Here is a 25,424-nt window from a genome sequence, read left to right as displayed (position 1 = left end):
CTCTGTTTAAAATTGCGCAATTAGAGGCGCGCCTCAAGGCGCGCCTTTGCGCAATTTGACCAAAAAACGCCTCGAGGCTTACACAATTCTTCACCTGGCTGAGGCGTACGCCTCACCTGGACTGAGGCGAGCCTCAGAGGCGCAATTGCGCAATTCTGGGTGAGGCGTACGCCTCACAGAATATGCCCCACCCACTTAAAATGAACCCTCTTCCTCCCTTCAACCTGCACGGTCCCCCTCATTTCCGAAAAATTTTCCTTCCAGCCCTCTGTTCGCGAACCTGGAGGCGTCCCGCACGGTCGGCCAACCTTCCCGCCGCTCCTCCCGCCGGCGCCGCCCCTCTCCGGGCAGTTAGAACATCGATGATTTGTCGTCTGATAATGAGTGGTTCATAGATGATGAGGCAGATTTGTCATTATCAGACTTACAGCTAGAAGATCTAAATGTGGATGTCTTGAGGGGCGAAGCAGATCAAGTTGGCTCATCTACTAGTACCACACCACACACATCCACTAGCTCTGCATCACAACAATCAAGTAAAGGTATTCCACAACTTCTTATATGCTATCGCAGTATATTTATATCAAGTGAGCTATTAACATGCTAATGATCTTTTCTCTTATTAAACAGGGAAGAGAAAAGTGAGTCATATTGAAGATGATGATGACATGTCATTCATAGATACAATTGGAGAAAAAGATTCACTTGAAGACCCATTTAGTGATGTGATATGATTGCATTTTATATGTTTTTTGTATTTTGGGAGTTTTGTTAAACTAATATTTTGTGATTTTGTACTTTGGGACATAATTTTATTGCATCTACTTTCTTACTTTATACTATTTTCATATATCATTTAGATTTTTTTATTGTAAGATACAATATTGCTATTATTTTCTTGCTAAAACCCTTAATTTTTCATTTACGCAATTCTGTGTCCGTGAGGATTACGCCTCAGACCGCCTCGAGGCTTATGCCTCGCCTCACGGACGAAAACCGCCTCAAGGCTTAATTACGCAATTTTAAACCTTGAGTACAGGAGCTTTAGTTAATTTCATTTAATCATTTTAAACCTATCATATGCTTCTTTAGTTAATTCAAAGTTCTTTGTTTTCAAGCAGTGGATAATGGTAGAGATCTAAGTACCAAATTTTCTAATAAAATGACCATAAAAAGTTGCAAGGTCTTGAATGCACCTTACTTCCATAATGAATTTTTGCTTTGCCAGCTTCAAAATTGCTTTTAGCTGTGATTTGTTGACTGTCAGGCCGGCCTAACCTGAACCGGTCCCTCCTAGACCGGTTCAGTGCTACAGGAGAACCATAGGGGGGGTGGGGGTGCAGAATCTTGAGGGAGGCGAAATAGGTGTGGGGTTTAGGTTTAGGAGGGAAAATTCAATTTTGAGGGTTGTTTAGGGATTAACTAATTGTCTTTTGCTTTAAGTAATTTTCTTTTGTCTAGGGTTAGGGTTATCTTGGATTTCGTAATCTAAATTTGAGATCTGAAGTTTGGTTTTTGGCACTAGGCTTCGGCTAGAGATTTGGAGAGTGGAATCTTCCTCTCGAATCGAAGATTCATTGTATCGGGTTGTTTCTTTCCTTCTCTTATTGAATTTCGAGTGCTTTTCTCTCAGATTTTCCTACCGAATTTGTGAAATCTGCACCGCTATTGTTGAAATCCACCAATTTTATTGGATTTGTGGACTTTTTTTTCTATCAAATTGGTATTAGAGCACATCGATATAAGGGATATGAATGGACGGAAGGAAGGTTAAGGAGAACTTGGGCAACTCAAATCGGATTTTGAGAAAAAGTTTTCTGATTTTCAGAATCAAATCGTTTCTGTCAACAAAAGTATGGAGGAAAAGTTTGTTGTGGTGGAAGATATGCTAAAGAAATTGCTGGAAGCTAAACTCAATCCAATGAGATCGGAAGCAAAGGAAACTATCAGTGGCTATGGAAGAGGTGGGAACCCTAACACATTTAGGAGAAGGGAAAATTCAGAAGTGGAGATCTTGGAGGGCGAAGACAAAATGCCTCCTCTAAAACCACTTTATAGAGAGAAGATGAGCATTTTCTACGAAAGGAGGGGTGCTGATTTTGTGAGGAGGGAAGATTTTGATCGTCGGGGTGCTAATATTGAAAGAAGAAGATGGGATTTTGATGAAAGGTTTGGGTATGATCGCTGGAGGGGCACCTCCTCTGTCAGGAATGAGAGGTTATGGAGGATTCAAGTGAAATGGGGGTGAGCTGAAGGTAAGGAAGCTGAAGGTGCTCATCTTTGAGGGTCAGGACGCACATGGCTGGATCTTCAAGATGGAGCGATACTTTGCAGTCAGCAGGCTGACAGAGGAAAAGAAATTGACAGTGGTCGGACTGTGCTTGGAAGCCAAGGCACTAGCACGGTACTAATGGCGGGAAATGGGACGATCCATTCGGAGCTGGAGGGAGTTCAAGGATTGTTTACTAGAACGTTTTCGAACCAATAGGATATGAGACTTCTATGAGCAATTCTTTGCCTTGACACAGGAGGGGACCCTGACAGAGTTCCGTGACAAGTTTGAATACCTTACTAGCCGGCTAGATCGACTCTCAGAGACAATATTAGAAGAAAATTTCATGAAAGGGCTTAAATTGGAGATATGAGCAACAATTAGGGTGATGAGGCCATGAGATTTGGGGGAAGACATGGAGCTAGCACAATTCGTAGAAGACTAGAAGTACCTGGAGAGGGGGCCTAGGGGGAGCAACTGGGGGGGGGGGTCATATAGGATGACCACGACCTTCTAAGCTCCCAAGGGACTTGCACCAGAGAGTTTGAGAGAAGTACCCAAGGAGTAAATTGGAGGGGGAATTTCAAGAAGCTTACTGAGAAAGCGATACAATAGAAAACGACAATCTTGCTGGTGCTGGACCGCTTGTGGCAGCAGTTGTAGGTGGCGGAATCGCAACTAGAAGAGGTGCAAGCATTGTATAGCCAGCGACTAGGAACTGTAGGCAGCTGGGAGGGTGGTAGACAGTAGTCTTGCGGGATTCTCGATGAAGGTGGAAGGGAGAAAGAAAAGGAAGATCCAACCTACCTCAGGTTGGGGAAGGAAAGAACCACCATCTGACTTGGCCTGGTACATTAAAGAAACTTAAGAAAGAAATGATAACTTTCTTCACTCTCCAAAAAACTGAATACAAGATTGGAGGTAGCTCTCCATTTATAGAATAATGCTTACCCCAAGGATGTCTTTGGATGGAATTATTAAAGAAAATAGAAATTACAATAAAAGAAGGAAATAGCATATAAAATAAGAGGGGATTATGGTTTGGTTGGCTGAATTGAACCGGATAGGTTCGCCCAGTGTCATTCTCCCCATATAAGAGAGGCTTCGGCATAATTCGAAATTGATAAAACTTCGTAATGAGCTCATTTGTTTGAGGATGTGTTGCATAGCTAAACTGTAACTTAGTACCAAGCTTACCTGATAAGGGTGAAGGAATTTGATGTTTGATCAGATGTAATTGTTTTGGAAAGGCCATGCAATCGGATGATCTATTGAAAATAAAAATAGTTTATATTTGTAGCATCCAATATGTTCCAACAAGGTATAAAATGGGCCAACGTAGAGTATCTGCGAAAATATCCTGCTGATTCTTTGCAGGTTTGTATGAAGAGGGATTGCGGTATGGCATCAGGGTTGTTGTTTATAGGTTCGGCCAACTCTATGGAAGGTAGGAGCACCACTAATTGATGTTTTTGGTGGAAGGAGTAAGTATTGTGGAACTCTTCATGTTTAGTTTGGTGAATTCGACTTATCTCACATGAGGATTCGTGAACGCCTCTCACTCAAACGCCTTTCTTTGCTTGCTCGCACGCCCGCTCGCCTCAACTGTATGCTCACTCGCTCGTTTTAGATAGAACAGCGATATTTCTTTTTTTTTTCAGTTTTTTAAATCGTTTAATGACAGCAGCATTGCTAAGCAAACTAAAATCTACTTTGCAAAACTTATAGTTGTTTCCGCAGTTTGTTTGGTAGTTTATAGACTACATGAGCTCTAGCTTTCAGTAGAATAGTGCCTAGTTGAAAAAAATTATTATGTAAAACTTTTTTTGGTGCCGATTTTGATGTTGGCTTTCAGTTTTATAATTTCACTAGCTCTAGAAGGCTGAATACAGGGTTCCTTCAGTTGTTTACTTGGATCCATGATCTGTTCCTATTCTTTGTAGTTTATTGCCTGTTTTCCCTAGCTTTGACTTTTCAGGAAATGACATGCCTGATTCTTTTTATATTTTGCCGCATATAGTCCAGTTCATAAAATTATGTACAATTAATCGTCTTTTATCTTTAGCCTGTAGTTCGTTGTACTGCAATATGTGCAATTAATCCTCCTTTATTTTGGAGGAGAAGCAAGTCTCATCCTTATTTTGTTCCTAACAGTCTTTTATGTTAAATCATTAGCATGGTTTCCATCTTTTTTGTTGCTATAAAAGTGGCGCTTTTATAGTCTTAGAATAGAATTAACATTTCCACGCTGCTAATTTCTATGTGAGTTACAAAACTTTCACTGCGTCAGTGTGTTAGCGCAGACCAAGTTCAGCAATATACTGCAGATACTGCAAACTTTGGTTTTTATCTCTACTCTTAACATATTGAAAACTCTATAAGCATATGACGCCATACTAGCATCTTTGTATGTGTGTGTGTGTTTTTTTTTTTTAAATCTAATCTCAAAACGGAAAACTTCTTATGGATGAATTTTAGAAGGGCAGTGTGCGGTGATGCTGATTGCAAGTCCATGTCATCGAAGAAGTATGCATATATTTCTTTTGTCTTTCAGCTCTTTTCAACGTTTTATATATGTGCAACATTTCCCTATAAGGGTAAAAAATTTCTTACAAGAGATTTCTACTTTTTTTATTCATCTAGAAATTGATAAAATAGCACGATCATGTACAGGACACTTCACATTATATGTGGTCTGAAATTGAAGTTCTGAGATTAGCTTCGGGAGTTGAATCAAATACTAACCATCCACTTGGAAAAGCAATTGTGGATGCTGCACGTGTTGCTAACTGTGATAATGTGAAGGTATTTTGACATGACTAAAAATATTGCAATGTCTGCTTATTTTATATGTTTTCCCTTACTGTGAATCTTTCACGTTTTATGCTGTAAAATATTTTACAAACCTACTGCCGTACTCCATAACTGATGACGGATCATACACATGAAATGCCTTTTTGATATCCGTTCTACTAATCGTTCAAGAAGTCAGTTTCAAATTTATGCATTGAACGAATTAAATGAAAATTTTTAGCTCTTCAAATCTGGTTATTTTCATGTGCTGATTGTCCATTGAATCTCCATTTGACATATGGATTCTAGAGTTTCTTGGAGGTTGGTGCTTATTAAAATTATTTATTATGAAGATTAGCCGGAATAAAATATCCGGACAATTCCTATTACTACAATATGAATCATACAACATATTAAACTTAAAGATCATAAAAAGCATCAAAAAGGAAGCTACATCATTTATTGCGTCATACTCCACCTAATAGAATTTGATTCAACGATATTAAGATCACCATCTAGAAATAATAAAGCAAAACGCAACTAAGTAGGAATTATCTCACCTCCAACCGTTGATGCCAAGGACAAGCTTACAAATATGCTTCTTATGATCCATTCACATTTCTATTTGGCTTGCATTAATATAAAAGGGTTAAAAAAGTGTTAGCCAATGCATGCAACTTCTGCCCTAGCATACATATGACAATGGTTGATGTGTATAGTTTTGCACCCACACATTTATAGGCAGTTTAGTTTTCTTTAGTCAAACATGTGGTTTTCATATTAAAACTAGGAGACCTAACTATTGAATGATTATTGGACCCATAAGTCAACCAATATTGATAAAGGATCTTGAGCACATGGATTAAGCAATATAACCGTTGGATTGATCTTTTATTTCCCTTGCCCTTAGATTTTGATTAGTGTGCCTTATTTTTCTCTTATAGTCGTCAACCCCCCTTTAGATTTTTTTTTTTTTAAGAAGTCTATATATACATCCACACTTTAAACAATAAAATTTAAAATAATTTATCTACTTTTTTTTTTAATTTATCTATTTTTCTAAATGATATTAGAACGAGATTAGGGTTTCCTTCTCTTAGCTTTTATTCTCTTTCATTGTTGTTGGGATTTTTTTTTCTCTCTTAATTATTTCTCATTTCTTTGACTTCCATTCTAAAGAGTCAAACATTAGGAATGGTGAAAGTCAGACTAGGAGGGTAAGTGAGCCGAGCCGGCTCGAACTCGTCTCGTTAACGAGCTCGCGAGCCGAGCTTATCGAGCTTCGAGCTCGAGCCTACAATCGAGCTCGTATGATAAACGAGCTCGAGTTCGAGCTCAACCTGACTCGACTCGAAAGCTTATCAAGCTACTTGATATATATATATATATAATAGTATTATATTATAGTTTATAATATTTGAAAGCTTATTTTATAAAAAAACCTAACCGCAGCTACAGTTTTTCAATCGAGCTCGATCTCGAGCTTGAGCTTTTCAAACGAGCTCGAGCTTGATATTTCCTAAACGAGTCGAGCTCGAGCCCACTTATCGAGCTCGAACTCGAGCTCTAGCTCATTAAAGATTAAACGAGCCAGGCTTGATAAGGCAAATACTCGACTTGACTCGACTCGTTTACACCCCTAAGTCAGACTAAGGGAGAACTCGAAGAGGCTACAAGCCTCATATTACTTGAATTGGAGAAGCTACCTGAAGTTGTTTCACATTGTGAAGACCTTTTTTAAAAGGAAAGAAAAAAAAAATCTATTACCTTGGGATCCTCCTCTGGAGTCGAAGGACTCAAAGTTTGTACTTCAGAAAGAAGCGGATTCTATGACCATGACATGATTGTGAAATATCAAGCTGACTCAAATCAATTGGCTATATATGTTCCATTGTACTATAAAATAATTTAGAACACTGTCAAACAACTCAAAACAGTAAATGATGCTACTTTTTTGTTAAGATTTCAACACCAAGCAAGATAATTTTTATGTTATTGAGCACTTTTATGCATTTAAATCTTATTGGCTTGAACTAGATTATGGTGTTTAGATTCACATGCATTACTTTATGAGATGATGAGCATTTCCTAGATGACACAGAATGAGAGTTGGATATAATAGTTGTTTGGTTCACTCTTTTATTTTTTAATGACAATTAATGGTTCAAGATCACTATTTTCGCTCAGGTTTCTTTTGAGGTATAGGTTTGTAAATCATTTTTAAGTCATTCTTAAAGATTCGGAGACGAATCTTGAATCTGCATGGTGAACCCTAAACTATGTTCAATAATAAATTTATTCCTAGCATAATTTGATCAATTTTTTTATTTACACCCTAAATTGATTTTGGGTCATATTATGAAGTTAGAAAGGATCGTAGTAATGTGTTATTTAAAGTTAAATAGGAAAATTGAGGAAACCCTACTACAATCATCGTGAAATAAGCAATCCTTCTAGAACATTTCACATTTGGAATTGTCGAGAAACCACGTTATGTCACTATGAATCAGATAAAAAGGAAAAGAACTCCTTTTATTGCTCGTTGAAAAATTAATGTAGACAAAGGGGGTCAACTCATGTCCAAAATAAATCAATTTTGGCCTCCCTCGAGTTTATAAGTTCAATCAAAATTAAGCTGAAATTTTAGCTCATTTATGAGCTGGTCTTTAGTTTACTTATTGAACTAAGGGTTAGCTCATTATTAGGTAACATTTTAGTTTATAGTTATCTTTTATTAAATGTACTTTTTATTATTTTATGTCTTTAATTATGTTTGTCCCTTGGAATTCCAAACCAGCCTTTGGAATTCCAAGATATGTGTGGCTCCTTGGCTTCCACCATGAGCATTAGTTTTTTGTTCCTTTGCCCATTGGAATTTTGGCCGGCTGCTGGTTTTCTGAGCCTGAGATGTTTCCCGTGGTTGTGGCGCCTTGGTTCCGTGCAGCCTCCTTGTCTCCCGCGGCTGCTCCTTCGGTTCCTGGGCTTGGGCGGTTTTTCGTGATTAGCATGGGGGGATTTCCATGCTTGTGATGTTTAGGTTATTGTGAAAATTAATGTTGTGTGTCCTTTTGTATTCCCCTTTCATACCTATAAATATGAGGGGCTTGTTATGTTTTAAAAAAGAGAATAATATGTGATTTTTGGAAATGTTAACCTGCGGGTTTCATTGGAAAAGCTTGCGAGCTTTGTCCGTCTTCTTTCTCATCCCCTCTGGAAATCTTGCGAGCTCTTTCCAACCTTTCGTCTCGGCTTCTAATCTCTTTCATCTCTCCGCAAGTGCCACTCCATCTGTATCTTTCGTCTCTAAGTAAAGCAACTTTAGGGTGTCTTTGATTTCGAGTCAAAAGTTGTAATCTGTCGTCGTTTGTAATATATATTTTTTTAAAAATTTCTTCATTTTAGTTTAATTTGAAATGTAAGAGTTTGTTCTTCCTCATCTTAGTCGCGTCTTTCATGATTTAGTGGGTCGTCGGTTAAGGCTAGATCTCTCGTGTGGGCGAGGGGTATAAGCTCCCTATATTTCTTGCCCCCACCAATTTGGTATCAGAGCAAATTAGAAAGTCCTAGGGTTTACTTGTCAAATCGAGTTGTCAAGTTTTGTTTTAGTTTGTCAAGTTTTGATTTTGTTTGTCAAGTCAAGTCTTGTTGTAAGTTTTGTGAGTCTTAAGTCTTTTAGGTTGGTGAGTCTTAAAAGTTTCGTGAGTCTAAGTTTAGATTGAGTTTTTTTTTTAGTCTTTTTTGAGTCAGTTAAAAAATGGAAAACAACAAAAATATGGATTCATACAACGAGGAAATCAATTTAAATAATCCTGACGTCCCACTCCCGATGGACAAATGGATTCCTACAGAAGGCGATTCTACTGATCCGCTTCAAGACCGTCTATACAAGCTTCAGTATCACATGTTCCTATTTGATCAAAAATTCGAGAAGTGGAAAAGGTACCTACAACAACAGTTCGAGAAGGAACAGGAAGAAATTTTGAAGAAATTTGATGATAAGTCAAAGAGCTGGACGCGCAGTATTTACCTCCTCAAGAGAACCAACAGCTAACTCATCGGGAGATGAGTTCTCAAGAAGGGGAGTCTGATGTAGACTAGGGGGGGGGGGTCAACTCATGTCCAAAATAAATCAATTTTGGCCTCCCTCGAGTTTACAAGCTCAATCAAAATTGAGCTGAAATTTTAGCTCATTTATGAGCTGGTCTTTAGTTCACTTATTGAACTAAGGGTTAGCTCATTATTAGCTAACATTTTAGTTCATAGTTATCTTTTATTAAATGTACTTTTTATTATTTTATGTCTTTAATTATGTTTGTCCCTTGGAATTCCAAACCGGCCTTTGGAATTCCAAGATATGTGTTGCTCCTTGGCTTCCACCATGAGCATTAGTTTTTTGTGCATTTGCCCCTTGGAATTCTGGCCGGCTGCTGGTTTTCCGAGCCTGGGATGTTTCTCGTGGTTGTGGCGCCTTGGTTCCGTGCGGCCTCCTTGTCTCCCGCGGCTGCTCCTTCGGTTCCTGGGCTTGGGTGGTTTTCTGTGATTAGCATGGGGGGATTTCCATGCTTATGATGTTTAGGTTATTGTGAAAATTAATGTTATGTGTCCTTTTGTATTCCCCTTTCATACCTATAAATATGAGAGGCTTGTTATGTTTTAAAAAAGAGAATGATATGTGATTTTTGGAAATGTAAACTTGCGGGTTTCATTGGAAAAGCTTACGAGCTTTGTCCGTCTTCTATCTCATCCCCTCCGAAAATCTTGCGTGCTCTTTCCAACCTTTCGTCTCGGCTTCTAATCTCTTTCGTCTCTCCGCAAGTGCCACTCTATCTGTATCTTTCGTCTCTAAGTAAAGCAATTTTAGGCTGTCTTTGATTTCGAGTCAAAAGTTGTAATACGTCGTCGTTTGTAATGTTTTTTTAAAATTTCTTCTTTTAGTTTAATTTGAAATGTAAGAGTTTGTTCTTCCTCATCTTAGTCGCGTCTTTCGTGATTTAATGGGTCGTCGGTTAAGGCTAGATCTCTCGTGTGGGCGAGGGGTATAGGCTCCCTATATTTCTTGCCCCCACAAAAAATGTAATCATTTATATTTTGCAAATTCGCAATCTTCACAATGAAAAGATTTTGTATCAACTCATTTAAAAAGAGAAAGAAATTCAAAGATTCAAATGAAGGTTAACTAAGACGATGATGGTAACCAGATTGTATCTTTGTTTGAAGAGAAAAGAAAATATTAAGGTAGATTATCCTTGAGTCTTTAAATTTCTTAATGTTTCAAGAAAGTAGAGCTCCTCTTCACCTTAGCAAGGCCAATCTTCTTCTTTTTCCAATAAAAAAATGCATGATGAGTGGTGCAAAAGATTATTTTTTTAGTTTTATATCATTGGTGAGTTTTTGTGTGAGCACTAAGTAGAAAGTTTAGTAATTTGAACACTCCTTAAATAATTCCCAAACATCCAATCTTTCCAATCCTAAATTCATTGCTTCTACTATATGCCAGATAACATGTATTTCTACGTATCTGATTGACGACTAGCCTTAATCGAAAGTTCTCTCTCGTGATCGGGAGGGGTAATTAACTATAGGGGCTTGCGCCTATAGGAAACCAGAACTCAGATCATAAAGTCCTCGCAAAATGAGGGCGAAATCTCTGGGTAGTGTCTTATCTACAAACCCATCTGGCTTCCAAAATTTACCTCGGAACTTATCAGTTAAAACTCCCTCGCCGGAATAATGAATAAAAATAGAAATCGCGCGGCGGGGAGGCCGGGGCCGAATTTTCGGAGCCCACATTACTACATTGACAAGGACTGTAAGTGGTAAGTGTCGATGAACAATTGATCATGTAATATGTGATTACTGAATCAATGATCTAAGTCTTTGATGAAACTATTTGAAGCATTTATCGCATAAGGAAGGTCAGACCCACTTGCAAGTGTCAAAAACCAGGTATCACTGGATTTAGGTTTTTTTAACATCTCCAATAATCTTCTAAATCTCTAAATCTCCTCTTTATTAATTATCCTTGATTTATGGTTGTCTCTTAATTTGTTTGGGTCGTACTCATGTGAGCTTAACTTTGATTTCTCCATTTCCCTCTTCAGTATCCTACTCCTTGCTTGTAGTGATGGTTTCCATTTAATTCTAATATTGTTCCTTGTCGTGTCTTGGCTTCTTGCAGTTGGTATCTATAAGTTTATCTTTGTTGTCTTGATTTGGGGCCTTAAATTATTCTGCTCTCCAATTATCTATGTTTCATGGTTGCTTTCACGCTTATCTTGTCGTCCTTCCCACTATCTGCCACAAAACAGAGGCTTCCTAAGTCTGGAGCTTAAGCATAACTCCTCTCCTTTTTTCCTCTGCTTGAATGATGTAGATGTTCTCATATCAAATATGTTACCTCATTATTTTTTAATATTTTAATTCTAACTTGATCGAATTCTGCAATAGATCTGCAAGAAAGTTATTGCTTCAATCGCTCTCAATGAAGGCTTTTGCAATTGGTGTACTTCAACTTAATAGCTCCATAATGGTCCGTTTCTTGCTATGTTTTTAAGAGATCGGTATACTCCATAACAGGTTTATTGTTTTGTTTGATTGTAGTAGTTTTTTATCTGATCTCGTATATTTGAACTATACCCTTTGTTTTTTATTTTTTTCTGCTTCTTGATTTCCCAAATATCCTTTACAACGGGTACAAACATGCATATGTCACTAATTTTTCAAGTCATTGAATTCAAAATTCATGACATTACCATGAAATCCTCTTCATCCCAGCATCAAATCCTATGTTTCATTTCTTTGGTCTAGTACCGTTGACTGGACTTAATATCCCGTTTCCTTGGGAAAGGATCAAACTAATGGGACCACTTTAAATAAGTTTTCCCGTTTAGCCTACATGCTGTGTGGATATTATGTAATTATCTAATGGAGTGCCGTAGTATTATTTCTTCAGAGGTCATCTCCCTGAATTTGGTAGTTGGAGCGGATGTTGTTGTCTTAGATATGATGACAGATTCTTAGCAAGGAAATCCACAAAGATGAGAATATTCTAGAATAGAAAAACAAATAATTCTTGAAGTCTGGTTATGAATGTTGAAAAAAAAAAAAAGGACTCAGCCATACTGGCACTGAAGATGAAGGCTATAGAAAAAAAAAACTCAACTAAAAAGGCTTGGTTAGAAAATATTAGAAATGACATTTCTTTATTAGATTTAAATGATAGTTTGACTCTTAATAGGACACAATGGAGAAAAATGATTCATTTAGTCGACCCCATAGTGGGATAAAGGCTTGATGTTGTTGTTGGTGGTGATGGAAGCTAAACAAAAGTTTAATTTTCCCAAAGAAATCCAAGCCTTTCAGCTATGATTCCATGTGAAAAATCAATGAATTGTATTGAATTTTAATTGAGAACTACATAAAGAAATAAGCAGTGAACTTATTAAAAAAAAATACTGTCTCCTAAATGAAATGCCTTTGAAAGAATTTCCTTGTCAAATTTTCCAGGATTACAGGAATACTATTTTCTACCGTTACCAAAAATAACCAGTCATGAAAATATGGATAGAAATCTTGTGTTTTCCAACCGTTAACATTGATAAGAAGAGAAACTGGCAGCAACAAGAGCAATAGCATCGATAAAAGCAAAAAACATTAACATGATCACAGCCACCAGCAACAGCAATAAATTATTTGGTTCCTATTAAATTAAGCTTCTCAGGTAACTCATATGCCAGTATATAAACAGCACAGGTCATCAATAATACATATTTCATGTAAAATTGAGCAAGTTAAATTATGTTAATGATAAATACAGGTTCTGCAATGCATGTAATTTTTTATATTCCAAAATCTGGTATTTTGATGCCATTTTTGGTAAACTTTTGTTTTGCAGGCTACAGATGGAACCTTTAAAGAGGAACCTGGATCTGGGGCAATAGCCATAGTGGAGCAGAAAACAGTCACTGTAGGAACACTTAGCTGGCTTAGAAGGTTTGACATTGGAAATTTTCTTCATGATTTGACTTTTTGATTGAGGATTTTAGTTGTTTTTTATCTCATGTTGCCCGAATGTAGTACCATAAAATTCCTTAAGAAAATAAAGCCAAATTCTTAAGCATGGAGGCTCCTTTTGGTATAACGATTGAAATTTCATTAGAAATTCTCAAGTTAAGCATGCTTATATAGGAGCAGTCCTAAGATGAAGGATCTCATGGGAAGTAACACTAAGCGGACAAAACTGTGAGGCAATTAGATCAAATCGGACAATATCTCGATGATTAGAACTTTAGGCTGTTACAAATAATATCAGAGCAATACCTCAGTGATGCGGACATCGGCACGAAAATCTGGCGCATCTATCACAGGAGGCGTCGTAAATCGACGGCTCTGATTTAAGTTGTCATTTATGAATTATTTTCTGCATTTTAGTTTCTATTTTATGTTATTTCACCTACTTAGGAAATCTTTCCTAACATTAAACCCTCTCTTCCCTGTAGATTCACGGACTCAAGGATTTGATTTTTCCCTCAGCCTCCCTTGGATCCCGCTGCAGCCAGAGAATTCCAGCTTACACCCTTGGCCGTATTCCTCTCAGGTTTTGAATAAGAAAACCTGAAGAAAATCTTTTTTTTTTTTTTTTCTTTTCTCTCACCGTTTCTCTCCAACCTCTCCCTCCATAGCAGCCGCCTCACCCAATCTGTCACGGACCCCATCCCCCTATTAAATGCTTGTGAAATCTGTCCAGATTTACTACTTGTCCCTTTGGCAAGATTGCCCAAGCCCCACCACAGCTGGCCAAATTCTCTCAGGTTTCTCACTTAGTTTTCCCTCCAAACTCCTTATCCTCTGGTCACAAAATCTGAAGAATTATTTCAGGTTCTGGGTTACGGGTTCTCTTCTTCCAAGCCTCTGTTCCTACATCAAATAATCTGAGAATTCTCTCATATTTCTGGAGCAAAACCTCAGCTCACTTTCAGGTTTTGGAAAACAAAGCAGAAATTGTTCTCAGATTTTGGAAAAGAAATCCTCTCCCTAGCAAAGCCGTCTCCCGTTCTACATCACTCAGCTGGAAGATGAGAACTTTACCTTTAGAATCCTATATACATGATAGATGATTTTGGACTAAGGAAACTGTCGAGGATGTCAGTTATCTAAGTGGGTAAGATTGTGAAACCTCCTAAAAAAAATAAAGTAAAATTCTTAGGCATTGAGGAACCTTTTTATTTAACTGTTGGAATTTCATTAAAAACTTTCAAGTTTAGCTTGGTTGTATAACTTGGGAAGTCACACTAAGGTGACAAAATCGTGAAGTCCTCAGGCCAAAGCGAATAATATCTGGATGGTTAAGAATTTGGGACAAATGCTTCTTTCCTTTAAAGAGCAAATGGACAGGCTTTGCTTAATAGTATTCAATGCTATTATTACGTTTTTAGCTTAAATTGTTTCAACTGCAAAATGCTTATTGACATCTTTTATACACTTTTCTTTTGGATGCAGGCATGGAGTTGACTCATATTCATTTCCAGATATCGAACTCAATAATCATTCAGTTGTATATGTAGGAGTAGATGGTAGTTTAGCTGGGCTGATTTACTTCGAGGATAAAATTAGGGAAGATGCTCGCCAAGTTGTTGAAATGTTGAGAAAGGAAGGACTTGACGTATATATGTTATCTGGAGATAAAAGGAAGGCTGCTGAACATGTGGCATCTATCGTTGGTATTGACAAAGATAAGGTGCGGACCATCTAACTTGAATCACACCGACAAATGAAGCCCTAGGACGTCAAACTCAGATTGTTTTCCTCCAAGCCAAAATAATTTATTTTGAAGCAAGTGTTCATGCACTGCCTAAATTTTAATCATTTAATTTTATGTTCTACCTTTTTCCATAACAAGAAATAGGGGAGATCCTGAATACAAAAGATTTAGTGCTCCATAGTAGTAAAATAGTCGCCGTAAGATTTGTTAATTTTCTTTGTAATCCTTCACTCTATCACTCAGTTTTATATATTTGTTAATAGCACAGGTATTTTCTGAAGTCAAGCCTGATCAGAAAAGCAATTTCATTGAGGAGCTTCAAAAAGACGGAAAAGTAGTTGCCATGGTTGGAGATGGCATCAATGATGCTGCTGCGTTGGCTTTATCAGACATCGGGATTGCCATGGGTGAGGGTGTTGGTGCTGCTAGTGATGTGTCTTCCATTGTGCTCATGGGTAATAGATTATCACAAGTATGTTAGGGTTCCTTCTCATCTAGAACATTAATTGTTTTTTATCAGACAATTGAGACTCAAAAATGTTTGTTTGCACCCTTGGACTATTATAAATCGTGTTGAATAAATTGTGGATACTACCTTTTTCCTTAAAAAGGTAACCTTTTATACTGAGTCTTTGTTATACTCAAACTATATCTTCAGAATTGGCATTCGTTTTTTGTTTGGAACTTCAAATACTTTAGAAGTAGAATATATTTAACCTCTATTAGTAAAAAAAATAAGTTAAACCTTGCAATTTCTCGTACTGTTGGTCATATTGTTTATTTAATTTACAGATAACATAATAATATGTTAACTAATGGAAACCACTTATTTAGGGATAGTTTTTTGTTTATTTTTTCCTCCTGAAAGTTTGTTTCTTATTATGTGTCCACTTAGTGAACTAAACCCGTTTCAATCTTTATTTGTATATTGGCATGAATGTGTGTAATATTTGCAGCATTTGAGGAGATGTGCAATTGAGGTGGCAAGTCATTAAACACTAGGTATGCAAACCCTGCTCAAGCAAAGCAAAAATAGCGTGATCTTCCAATAGAAATGCTAGTAATTAGTAGACACAAATAATCATATAAGAGAAATAAAAGAACTAGAAAGAGAATTGAAATTATGTGGTTCAATTTAGATCAGAACTACATCCATGAGAGAACAATGCGAGATTAAGCTCACTAATAGGAGATTGCAAAGTATGGTTGTGTTACATCTCTTGGAGCTTGCAAGCCATCATCATGATTCTTCTTCAAACAGAACTAGGATACAAGCACTCCTCGAGAATATTTCACATCCTTTCACAAATGTCTAGAACAACGAGATCTATGCCAAAGACAAGAACCGAGATGGAAGAAAGAAGGTAGAGTTCCATAATAAGATCAAGGAGCTATCTCCTATGTACTCAAGCTTCTTCTCTTCATCTCTCTTCCTTTTCTCCTTCTTGTACAACCCTAAATCTCAATCGCAATGCATCATAAGGACCCTTAAACAAGAGCCAAGAACTGGCCCTTTGGTTGGATCCCATCCGATGGCTCCACTACTCGCTACTCTTGGTAAATCTGCCTTTTCTAAATTGTGTCAAAGGGGGCTTGAAGCAAAAGCTGAAATTTGGCTTTACCCACACCCCTCAATGTCAAGACAGCTAATATAATGCATTTTCAAGATTCCATAACATTTGACATCCATCCCCCCCCCCAAAAGCTAACTTAGCTTGGAAAATCAGTGTCACGAGATGATGCTACAAACATAGAAACTTCATTTAAAAAGGTCCGGCTTATTCAACTATTTTCTTTATAAGCATACAGCAAGTGTAACTTCTTTTCTTAAATTAGACTGTTTTTATGCTTGCAAAATACATTCATGAATTACCTTGTGCATGTTCAATCAAGTATTACTTAATTTGTCCATAGATGGCTATTTTTTGTATCATGTCAAGTGCATGTTCAAGCAGTGGGCTTCTTTTTCGTTTTATTTATGGCTTCATGACATCTTCTGAAATTGTTTTGCAGCTGAGTGAAGCACTGGAATTGAGCAAACAGACTATGAAGACAGTGAGACAAAACCTGTGGTGGGCATTTGCTTATAACATTGTAAGTTTGTCAAATTTCATTCCTTTTGTTTAATTTTAAATGACCCAATGTAAACGTTGTTCGAGTATTTCTCAGGAAGATAGCTTATTTTACGCAAGATTGACTTTTGTTTATTGGTGATCTTTTAGTACTTTTTTGGATTGGACATATTAAAGAAATGCATAGTTAGATAGGTAAAGGAGAATTAGATGATTCTTGTTTTACTTTTTCTGGTGTGCTTTTTATCATTGTTCAGTGCTAGTATTATTAGCTCCTGGTGATAGATAATCATGGCATGCCAGCTTGTGTGACATTATGCAGTCGGTTTTATGTAGTGAAGACCCAATAACATTTGAGAGAACAGCAATTGCAGGGGCGGAACCCCTTTGATCCCGGGGGCAATTGCACCCCCCCCCCCCCCCCCCCCCCTCAAAAAAAAGAATATTTATTATTATACGATTATTTAGAAAATTTGTCCCCCTCAATCTATTTTTTTAGTCTTTATAACAATGGTTTTTAGGCAATTGCCACCCCCTAGTCTTTAGATATAATTAAATACGTTGTGTAGAGCTGCAACTGTTAAGGAATGATGAACCAAATACAAAGAGAAATAATAAATCAAAATTTGTTCCCTTGGCACTGCCCCCCTGGACCCCCGACATATCTACCAATAGTTACTTATAATTTTGCCTCCCTTGAAAATTATGGCTGGTTCCGCCCCTGAGCAATTGTAAAGGTTTTGTTATTCAAGTTGACTAGAAAATCACTTTATTAGAATTCATACTTTCAAAGTACAAAAACTTATTTACTATCTGTTAAAAGTTTGAACACATTAGTGACAGTTATAAATAATTTGATGAGAATCTTCAGAAAAAAGTATTTTTAATTTGCAAATTGAAGTTGAAATTTGGCTTTCTTGCATTTATTAATTCACCTTTAGTATTGACATATCATTTTACAGGTTGGAATACCTGTTGCAGCTGGCTTACTGCTACCAATAACAGGGACCATGTTGACTCCATCCATTGCTGGAGCTCTAATGGGTTTTAGCTCTTTAGGAGTGATGTCAAACTCATTGCTTTTGAGACTCAGATTTGCTCTGAAGCATAAGAAAACCAGCACAGTCCGTAAGTATACAAACCAGGAATCTATTTCAGATGTTTTTCTTGATATAAGTGAAAGTACTGAGAAGCCTTCTGTGCCGAAATGGAGAAGCACCTGAGTCTACTAGGAGAATCATGAAATCACAATGCAATAAAACAAAACGCAGAGTTGCAGCCGATCAAGATTACTTTTGGGTCAAACTTTCTTACTATTTTTTAAAGTTATTTTTTAATACAAATTTTTTAGTTTAATATAAAGAAATTTTATATCATAAAAGTGCTTTAGAAAGTAGTAAGAAAATTATTTTAAATAAAACTTAAGGCAAACTTTCAGAGGGATGATTTAGACCCATCCTGAAAACTTTAAAGAGCTCATTTTTTCATTGTATATAGAAAGAAAGAATTTGAAAGCATTGTATCTTTTAGCATATTCTTGTCAAGTCAAATCTCATCTGTTTTCACCTTCAAATCAAAAATTTGTATTGTTGCTACAAACAACTAAATATTCAAGTTTTTTTTTTTTAACTATATATTTATGTTATGCCTTACTTCCCTTCAACTTCAACAACCATTTATTGTGGTTAATCTTATATTCTTGTATCATTTAATCTATTTGTTTTAGTTTTATTTCTTTTATATGGCCAGTGACTGCAATTAAAATATAATAGGATCATCTGAATCTACCTTTAAAGGACAAATTATTCGATGCGGAGTCTGGATGTCGTCCATAGGCCAATAAAAATTCACCATGTTGCTCTAAAAGTGTAGCGCTTAGTACTGAACTATACCATTCATTGATACCGATCACAGTTCTCTCGTTTGGTGTTTGCACAAAATAATCTCTACCCCTTAAGGTATACATGAGCTAAGTTAATGGAAAAGATAATAAATGCTAACAGTTATACATAGTGTTTGAAAATGTAACTAAATTTTTATTTTTTGTCCTATTTATTCTAAATTTTGTAATTAAAATCAATGATATGTACACTTTTTGATTACTTGCACTAAAATTGAAAATTCTTGTGATTTCACTGAATGTTTTGATCTTTTTTCTTATAAAATTCATTACAAATAATTTAATTTTAGTTAAAATTAATTATAATAATAATACGTTATTGTAATTGTGGCTAATAAATAATTTAGTTAATTTGCCTATTAAAATAGAACTAATAATATAAAATTTAATCCTAATTATGATTATAAATCAAGTTCATTAAATTCTTTAATTTGTATTTTATTCTATAACTTATAAGATGGATTTCAATGGACTAATATTCATCACTGTTTATACCATTATATAGATAAAATATGCAACTAGAAAATATAAGGCTAACTCGCCATCATATTAACTGAACAAATTATAATATTAACTAGTAGGATGAATCAGACAACAATTCAGTAGCTAATTATAATTTTACACAAATAATTTTAAAAATAGATGTAATATTCATGTAAGCCATCATAAGTAAACCTCAATCATTCATTTTATTAGGAATTTTAAACATGCACATTTTAAATATATTCAAGACGATAAAAGACTATCATTTGATAATTTGATATTTGTAAACAAAAATATCATATCATATCATATATTTTAATAAATTATATCCGTCATAAGAGCACTTTTTTAATTTGTATGCCTCTAAGGCATAATCTTTTTTTTTTTTTTTCCTTATTTTTGAGTCCTCAACTGGTAACATAAAGAGTGAACAACATCAATCAGCAGGTATATACATTTTTTTATTAAATTCTTTCATTTATTTATGTGTATCTACTTTTAAATTTGACAATACATAAGGCTGAACTACAAATGCTTTTTTTCTATCTAATCTCATAAATACATGAACTCCATATGGTAGTTTAGAAAATTTCTTTTAATCATTCAATGATAAGTTGTATTACTAACAGTATTCAACTATAAATTATCATAAACTAAAAATATTACTCACCTAAATCTTTGATAACTTGTTATTCCTTTTAATAATTCACTTATTTTAATTGAATACCTATTGCCATACATATAAAATGAGGCCTTTTAATACTTCTTGTTTGGCCCTCGTTAATTAATAGGCTATTGGTGGTAACTCTGCTCCTGTGATGGTGGTCCACTAAACACGTCTGTAAGACCTGCTGAAAAAGATAACTGATGAGTTTGATAAATCAAACTAAGCAAGTAAATGTTATTAAAGCATAAAAGACAAAGGAATATAGCATGCAGTATATAACAACCTGAAGTCACCAAACAAAAGAAGTAATGACACATGTCATGCTTTCTATAACAACAATCTAATATGTTAGTACCCATAATGTATGTGTCAAACTACTATCGATGCAAGTTATTTTAATGCACATAAATGCAATCACTTCAGGTATCCTCATACCTTAAAATGGTCTATCAGTTATTAATTTCTTTCAATTCATATCCACTTATATTTTTTATATTTAGCATATATTTTTATTGTCGGTTCATCATATATCCATCATTGGAAAGGTAAACACCAACCTAAAGAAAACCAATTATTTTCTGTAGAGTCATCACTCTAGAGGTCCATCAACCCCGAATAGCAAAAAAATAATAGGGTTATACCGACATACATATAATCACACAGTGCAAGTACTATTACAAATAATAAACATTTTTTATGTAATTCAACAAGACAATTACAATTTATATAATCAACATAATTTATAACAAAAGTATCATGTACTGAAATAAACAGAACTAATGTAATTTGACAATATGACATTTATTGCATTTAATCAAAAGCATGCATGAAAATATAAATTTGATTTGCAAGAGATTATGCAACAATAAACCAATAATATTCTATTTATGAAGCTTCTAATTCATTATGAGCAAGTGTAAAATAATATAAATCCACAATGAAAGAACTGGCCACTTAACATCAAAAGATCTAGCAATAGAACCAAGAATAACACCCCTAACTAACAATTGTACGTTTATTCTATAAATAAATAACAGTTACTCACAATGATTGCCATAAACTCCAACCTCGAAAGCAGCTCGCTTGACTCTGCCAAGCCACAATCCTACAAATAATAAAACCAAAATAACATTAAACACGTTCATCTAGGCATAATAAAATTATCCTAATCATTTTTAACCACGCCATGAACACCAAAATTAATTATGAACAATAGTATGATCTAAAAATATTTAAATAACCTAGGGTTTAAAATAAGGACTCCTTTAAAAATAATTTAAAATCCCTCATAGCAATAGATCAAGGCAACACCAAATCATATCCAGCAAAACACTACAAAAAGGACCCTACTAATATAACTTGAGAATAAAGATGAAGAAAGGATGAAGGAGAAGAGAAAAGTGTTTGGACTCAAAATTCAAGGCTGCTGTTTGTTGCTGCTAGAAGGAGAAGGGATGTTTTTCGATACCCAACTCTCTAAATTGAAATACATGGCGAGGGAGACAGCAAGGCGGGAGAATCTGACTAATAGGGAAAGAAATTGCAATTGGAGGTAGAGAGGATCGCGCTTGCTAGGTTATATCTAAGGGTGCAAACAAGTCGAGTCGAGCTCGAGTACTAACATGCTCAAGCTCGACTCACTTATTGTTTAAGTGGCTCGAACTTGAGCTCGACACAAGCTCAGTACTTGAGCTCGAACTAGACTCGAAATTTTTATTTTTGAATTGAGCTTGAATAAGAAGCTCGAACTCGACTAGTTTATAGGCTCGTTAAATCGATATGGAGTGCATGTTTTTTAAAAATTTCTCAATTTTTGTATGTTTTCACACTAATCAAATTTTATTTAAACAAAGAAGCAAGCATTAAAATTGTGACAAATTCCAAACAATTAACACTAATATATATGAAGGGATCTACATGCAGGTTGCAAAATTTTAACATCATTTACCACATTCTTCAATACTTCTTGAATGATTATTTGTACTAACACTTGATATTCCTACCCTTAATGTGCCATCTATACAATTTACTTCCTCTTCAAAAGAAGTTGTATTCTTCATATAGCTCAAATAATAAGCTGTGGACATAGGATATCTTATAAACAACTTGTTCCACAATTTTGATCCGATAACCATAAGATTTAGAATGTGTGCAACAGCACACATGAAACAACCTACCATCAAAAAATAATTTTCTTCTAACACAGAGGTTGTCCTTAAGCAACTTAATTTCCCTATCATTATTTGCATTATTATCAATAAATATGATGAAAATTTTATTCTCCAATCCCCACTCAGTAACTAACTTATAAAAGGTGTCAACAATCTCAGTTGCTATATGTGGTGGATTCAAGTGAGAGAAGCTTAGCACTTGCTTATGTAATTTTTAGTTAAAATCAACATAATGTGTTGTCACAGTCATGTATGAAATTCTCAGTTGTAAAGCTTAATCTTATTAAGCTTTTCAATGCAATATGTAGCTTCTTCTCCTTCTCATATACTAACATGACATCATTACGAGCTATTGTCCTAGTGTACTTCATGAAATATGGTAACATAGTCTTCAATACTAAATTAAAACAAAACTCTTCTACAACTGAAAATGGTTTTTCGTTTATTAAAATGTCATGTGCAATCATTTCTCTTACTTTCAATTGGTCGTACTTGAATGTTGTTTAACTTCAACTCTCCTGAGAATTTTCACTAGTGCAAGTAATATCTTTGTGTTCAAATTGCAAAATCATTTGATTCTTGATAGCACGGATTCTAGTAGGACAACGATCTCCGTGTCTCTTATACTATGTTGTAGAACACGTGCTACCAAAGCATAATTTTTTTTTCTTTTAATGAGAACATTCAAGTTTTTTCTGACCATCAGGGAGTGTTATTTCCTTAATTCATCCAACATTGTAGATGTTTTCTTCCTTTTTTGTTTTTTTGTCTATTGGAATCTCTGTTGTAATTTCATTGGATTGTTCGTTATCCTTATAATTATTATCCTGATTATCTCCCAAAGCATTTTCATTTTCCTCTTGATTGTCAGATTGCACTTCACCAGTTTCTAAACTCAAATGCACATTAATATTATCTTCAACAACTGGCTTAATCGACATCCGATGTAAAAAAAAAAAACACCCAACTGTTTAAACCCTAAACTTGTTGACAAACTTCGCCTCATCATAAGCTAAAAAACATAGCAAAGCACTCATTTAGTTTTTTGCGAGAGCCTATAAGAAAATATTCATGATCACAACATAACCTAGATGATGCTTTATCAATTCAATTAAAAACATCATCACCAAATCATAATTTCCATCTAATAACCAGAAAAAACACTCAATAACAAACAACATCAAAAATAAAACGCATAAACCATTTAGAAACTTTTGTAAAAAAAAAAAAAAAAAAAAAAAAAAAAAAAAGGAAACAACAGCCCTAACGGATCCAAAACGCACGAACCCAAAAAAAAACCATGAAAATTGCATGAATATTTATCCAATAAAATGATTCAAAACTCACAAACCATTTCGAAACAATCTCAGCATAAATCATTCAAAAATAAAACGCATAAACCATTTAGAAACTTTTGTTTGGATGAATAAGAAGAACGACCTAAAAACCGCAAAAGAAAAAGTTGATACCTCAGAAATTTTGTTTGGATGGAGAAGATGAACGCCCTTAAAAACCCCTACCGGATCGACTGTCCGTCCCGAACGAGCGAAATGAATGAAATTGATGTTCTTGCGAAATGAATGAAGTTGTCGAGATTTGAGAATGAGATACAAGAGAAAGATGACAAACCACGAAGAAAAGTCGGTTGATCTCCCGTTGCCGCTCTCGTCGCGCTCAAGGCAGCAAAAAACCTAGCCGCAAGGCCCGCAACTTCGGATTGGGTATACATACACGAATGGGCGTCGGCATAGGTACTCCATGGCCTCCTGAGTCGGTATGAATGGATACTCAATATCAGAGAACAAATAGATTTACATTATTAATTATTATATACATGCATTATATTACAGTAATTCTTACTATGCAGTGCGCAACACTAAAATGCGTCGCGACTACGATAAATTTTGATATGTGGCTTAAAAATTTGCAGTCAGATAAAATAGCAAAAAAACCTCAAGGTCATTAATCCATGGCAGACTGCATTCAAGAAACATGAAAAGTGGGGTGGGTGTGGGTGCGTATGACATCCCGAAAGTTATCATAGGTGGACGTGGATGGGCAAAGCCCGCCAGTGCAGAGCGTGGGTACCCAATAGGTACCCAACCAGATCCCATGTAGGGCTCTGCTTTGCACAGAGCAAGAAAACATATGCAGGTCAGTTCAAAGAGAAGTTTTAAGGAAATACTAAGGGTGCTAGCCCGGTTCGGTTCGCATGGTTCCACTTCCGCAGTTCCGTTAGTTGCCTAGTCCGCTGTTCTCCTGGACCGCCTTCTGCATTTGACAACATTTCCAGCGGCTATACGAGTACTCGAGCCGAGTTATAGGGGGTGTTTGATATCGGACTTGTCTTCACTTTTAAGCAAGATTTAACATAAATCCAGCAAAACAATTTTCCGCGCGCATCTAAATCCGGCGACTACGTAAATCCTGTATTTACGAATTTACGGCATAAATCTTAGTAATTCAGGTAAATCCTAATCCCATTCTTTCCGAAATTTAATGAGATTTAAGGGATTTGGCCGGAGAAGAGCGTGAAAGGGAGAAAGTTACCTTCAAAGCCAGCGAGCTCTCGTTGTTGCATCCGATCAAAATGTCGTAACTTCCAATCTGACAGGAAGGTAAAGTCGTCGAAGAAGCTAAGTCGAACAACCACGAAGGAGCTGAAGAAGCGACGCGTGCAATCTCTCTACACCTCCTGCGAAGCAACCGAACAGCAACAACGAAAATAGAAGATGAAAGGCAAACTCTAGAGGCATCTTATTACTGCTTAACTTAATTAATATAATTTAAAATAATAATAATTAAATAAATAAATAGTATAATTAGTGCATAAAATAATTATCTAATTTAACTTAATTGAATAATTAATGATATATTAGTAATTAAATATAATTTAATTAGCTTAATTAATACAACTTAAAAAATATATCACTAAATATATAATTAATAGTATAAATTATAATTAATGAGTAATTTAAACTTAATAATTTCGACAATCATACAATTTAAATTCCTACCTGTCATAAATTTTAAAATATATTGTCAAACATCTTCTCAATATTTAACAGGATTTAATATTTATCATACCAATTAGTTTTTAGGATTTATTAGCCTCAGGATTTACTAAATTCGGATTTATAGAATTTACTAAATCTCACTAAAATTAATCTAATCTGATATCAAACACCCCCTTACTTTGATCTAATTCGAACTCAGATAATCCAACGAGTTCGAAAAATTACTTGAACTCAAACTCAACGTTTGATAAGCTCAACGTTTGAGCCAAAAACTTTGTGGAACAAGAAC

At 35.5% G+C, this 25,424-nt stretch overlaps 1 protein-coding gene and 1 long non-coding RNA gene across 3 annotated transcripts in view; one reads left to right on the top strand and one right to left on the bottom strand.

Moving 5' to 3' along the window:
• The window catches only part of LOC110110359 (copper-transporting ATPase PAA1, chloroplastic), a 52,376-nt gene extending 33,852 nt beyond the window's left edge, over nt 1–18,524 (top strand). For both annotated transcript variants that reach the window (XM_020841784.2, XM_020841782.2), the window contains exons 12-17: nt 4,946–5,077; nt 12,960–13,057; nt 14,564–14,801; nt 15,094–15,297; nt 16,839–16,919; nt 17,860–18,524. In XM_020841784.2, the coding sequence (XP_020697443.1) occupies nt 4,946–5,077; nt 12,960–13,057; nt 14,564–14,801; nt 15,094–15,297; nt 16,839–16,919; nt 17,860–18,120 (1,014 nt within the window). In that variant the 3' untranslated portion in view covers nt 18,121–18,524. The remainder of the gene's footprint in view (nt 1–4,945; nt 5,078–12,959; nt 13,058–14,563; nt 14,802–15,093; nt 15,298–16,838; nt 16,920–17,859) is intronic.
• A 1,183-nt stretch (nt 18,525–19,707) lies between these two features.
• On the bottom strand, nt 19,708–23,882 carry LOC110110383. The gene is made up of 3 exons (XR_003701531.1): nt 23,588–23,882; nt 20,993–21,052; nt 19,708–20,128 (listed from the first exon to the last, which is right to left on the bottom strand). It is a non-coding gene; the product is annotated as an uncharacterized LOC110110383 (long non-coding RNA).
• Between the last annotated feature and the right edge of the window lie 1,542 nt (nt 23,883–25,424).

Source organism: Dendrobium catenatum, unplaced genomic scaffold (genome assembly GCF_001605985.2).
Source record: "Dendrobium catenatum unplaced genomic scaffold, ASM160598v2 fragScaff_scaffold_853, whole genome shotgun sequence".
NCBI lineage: Eukaryota > Viridiplantae > Streptophyta > Magnoliopsida > Asparagales > Orchidaceae > Dendrobium > Dendrobium catenatum.
This window is presented reverse-complemented; position numbering and strand designations above follow the sequence as displayed.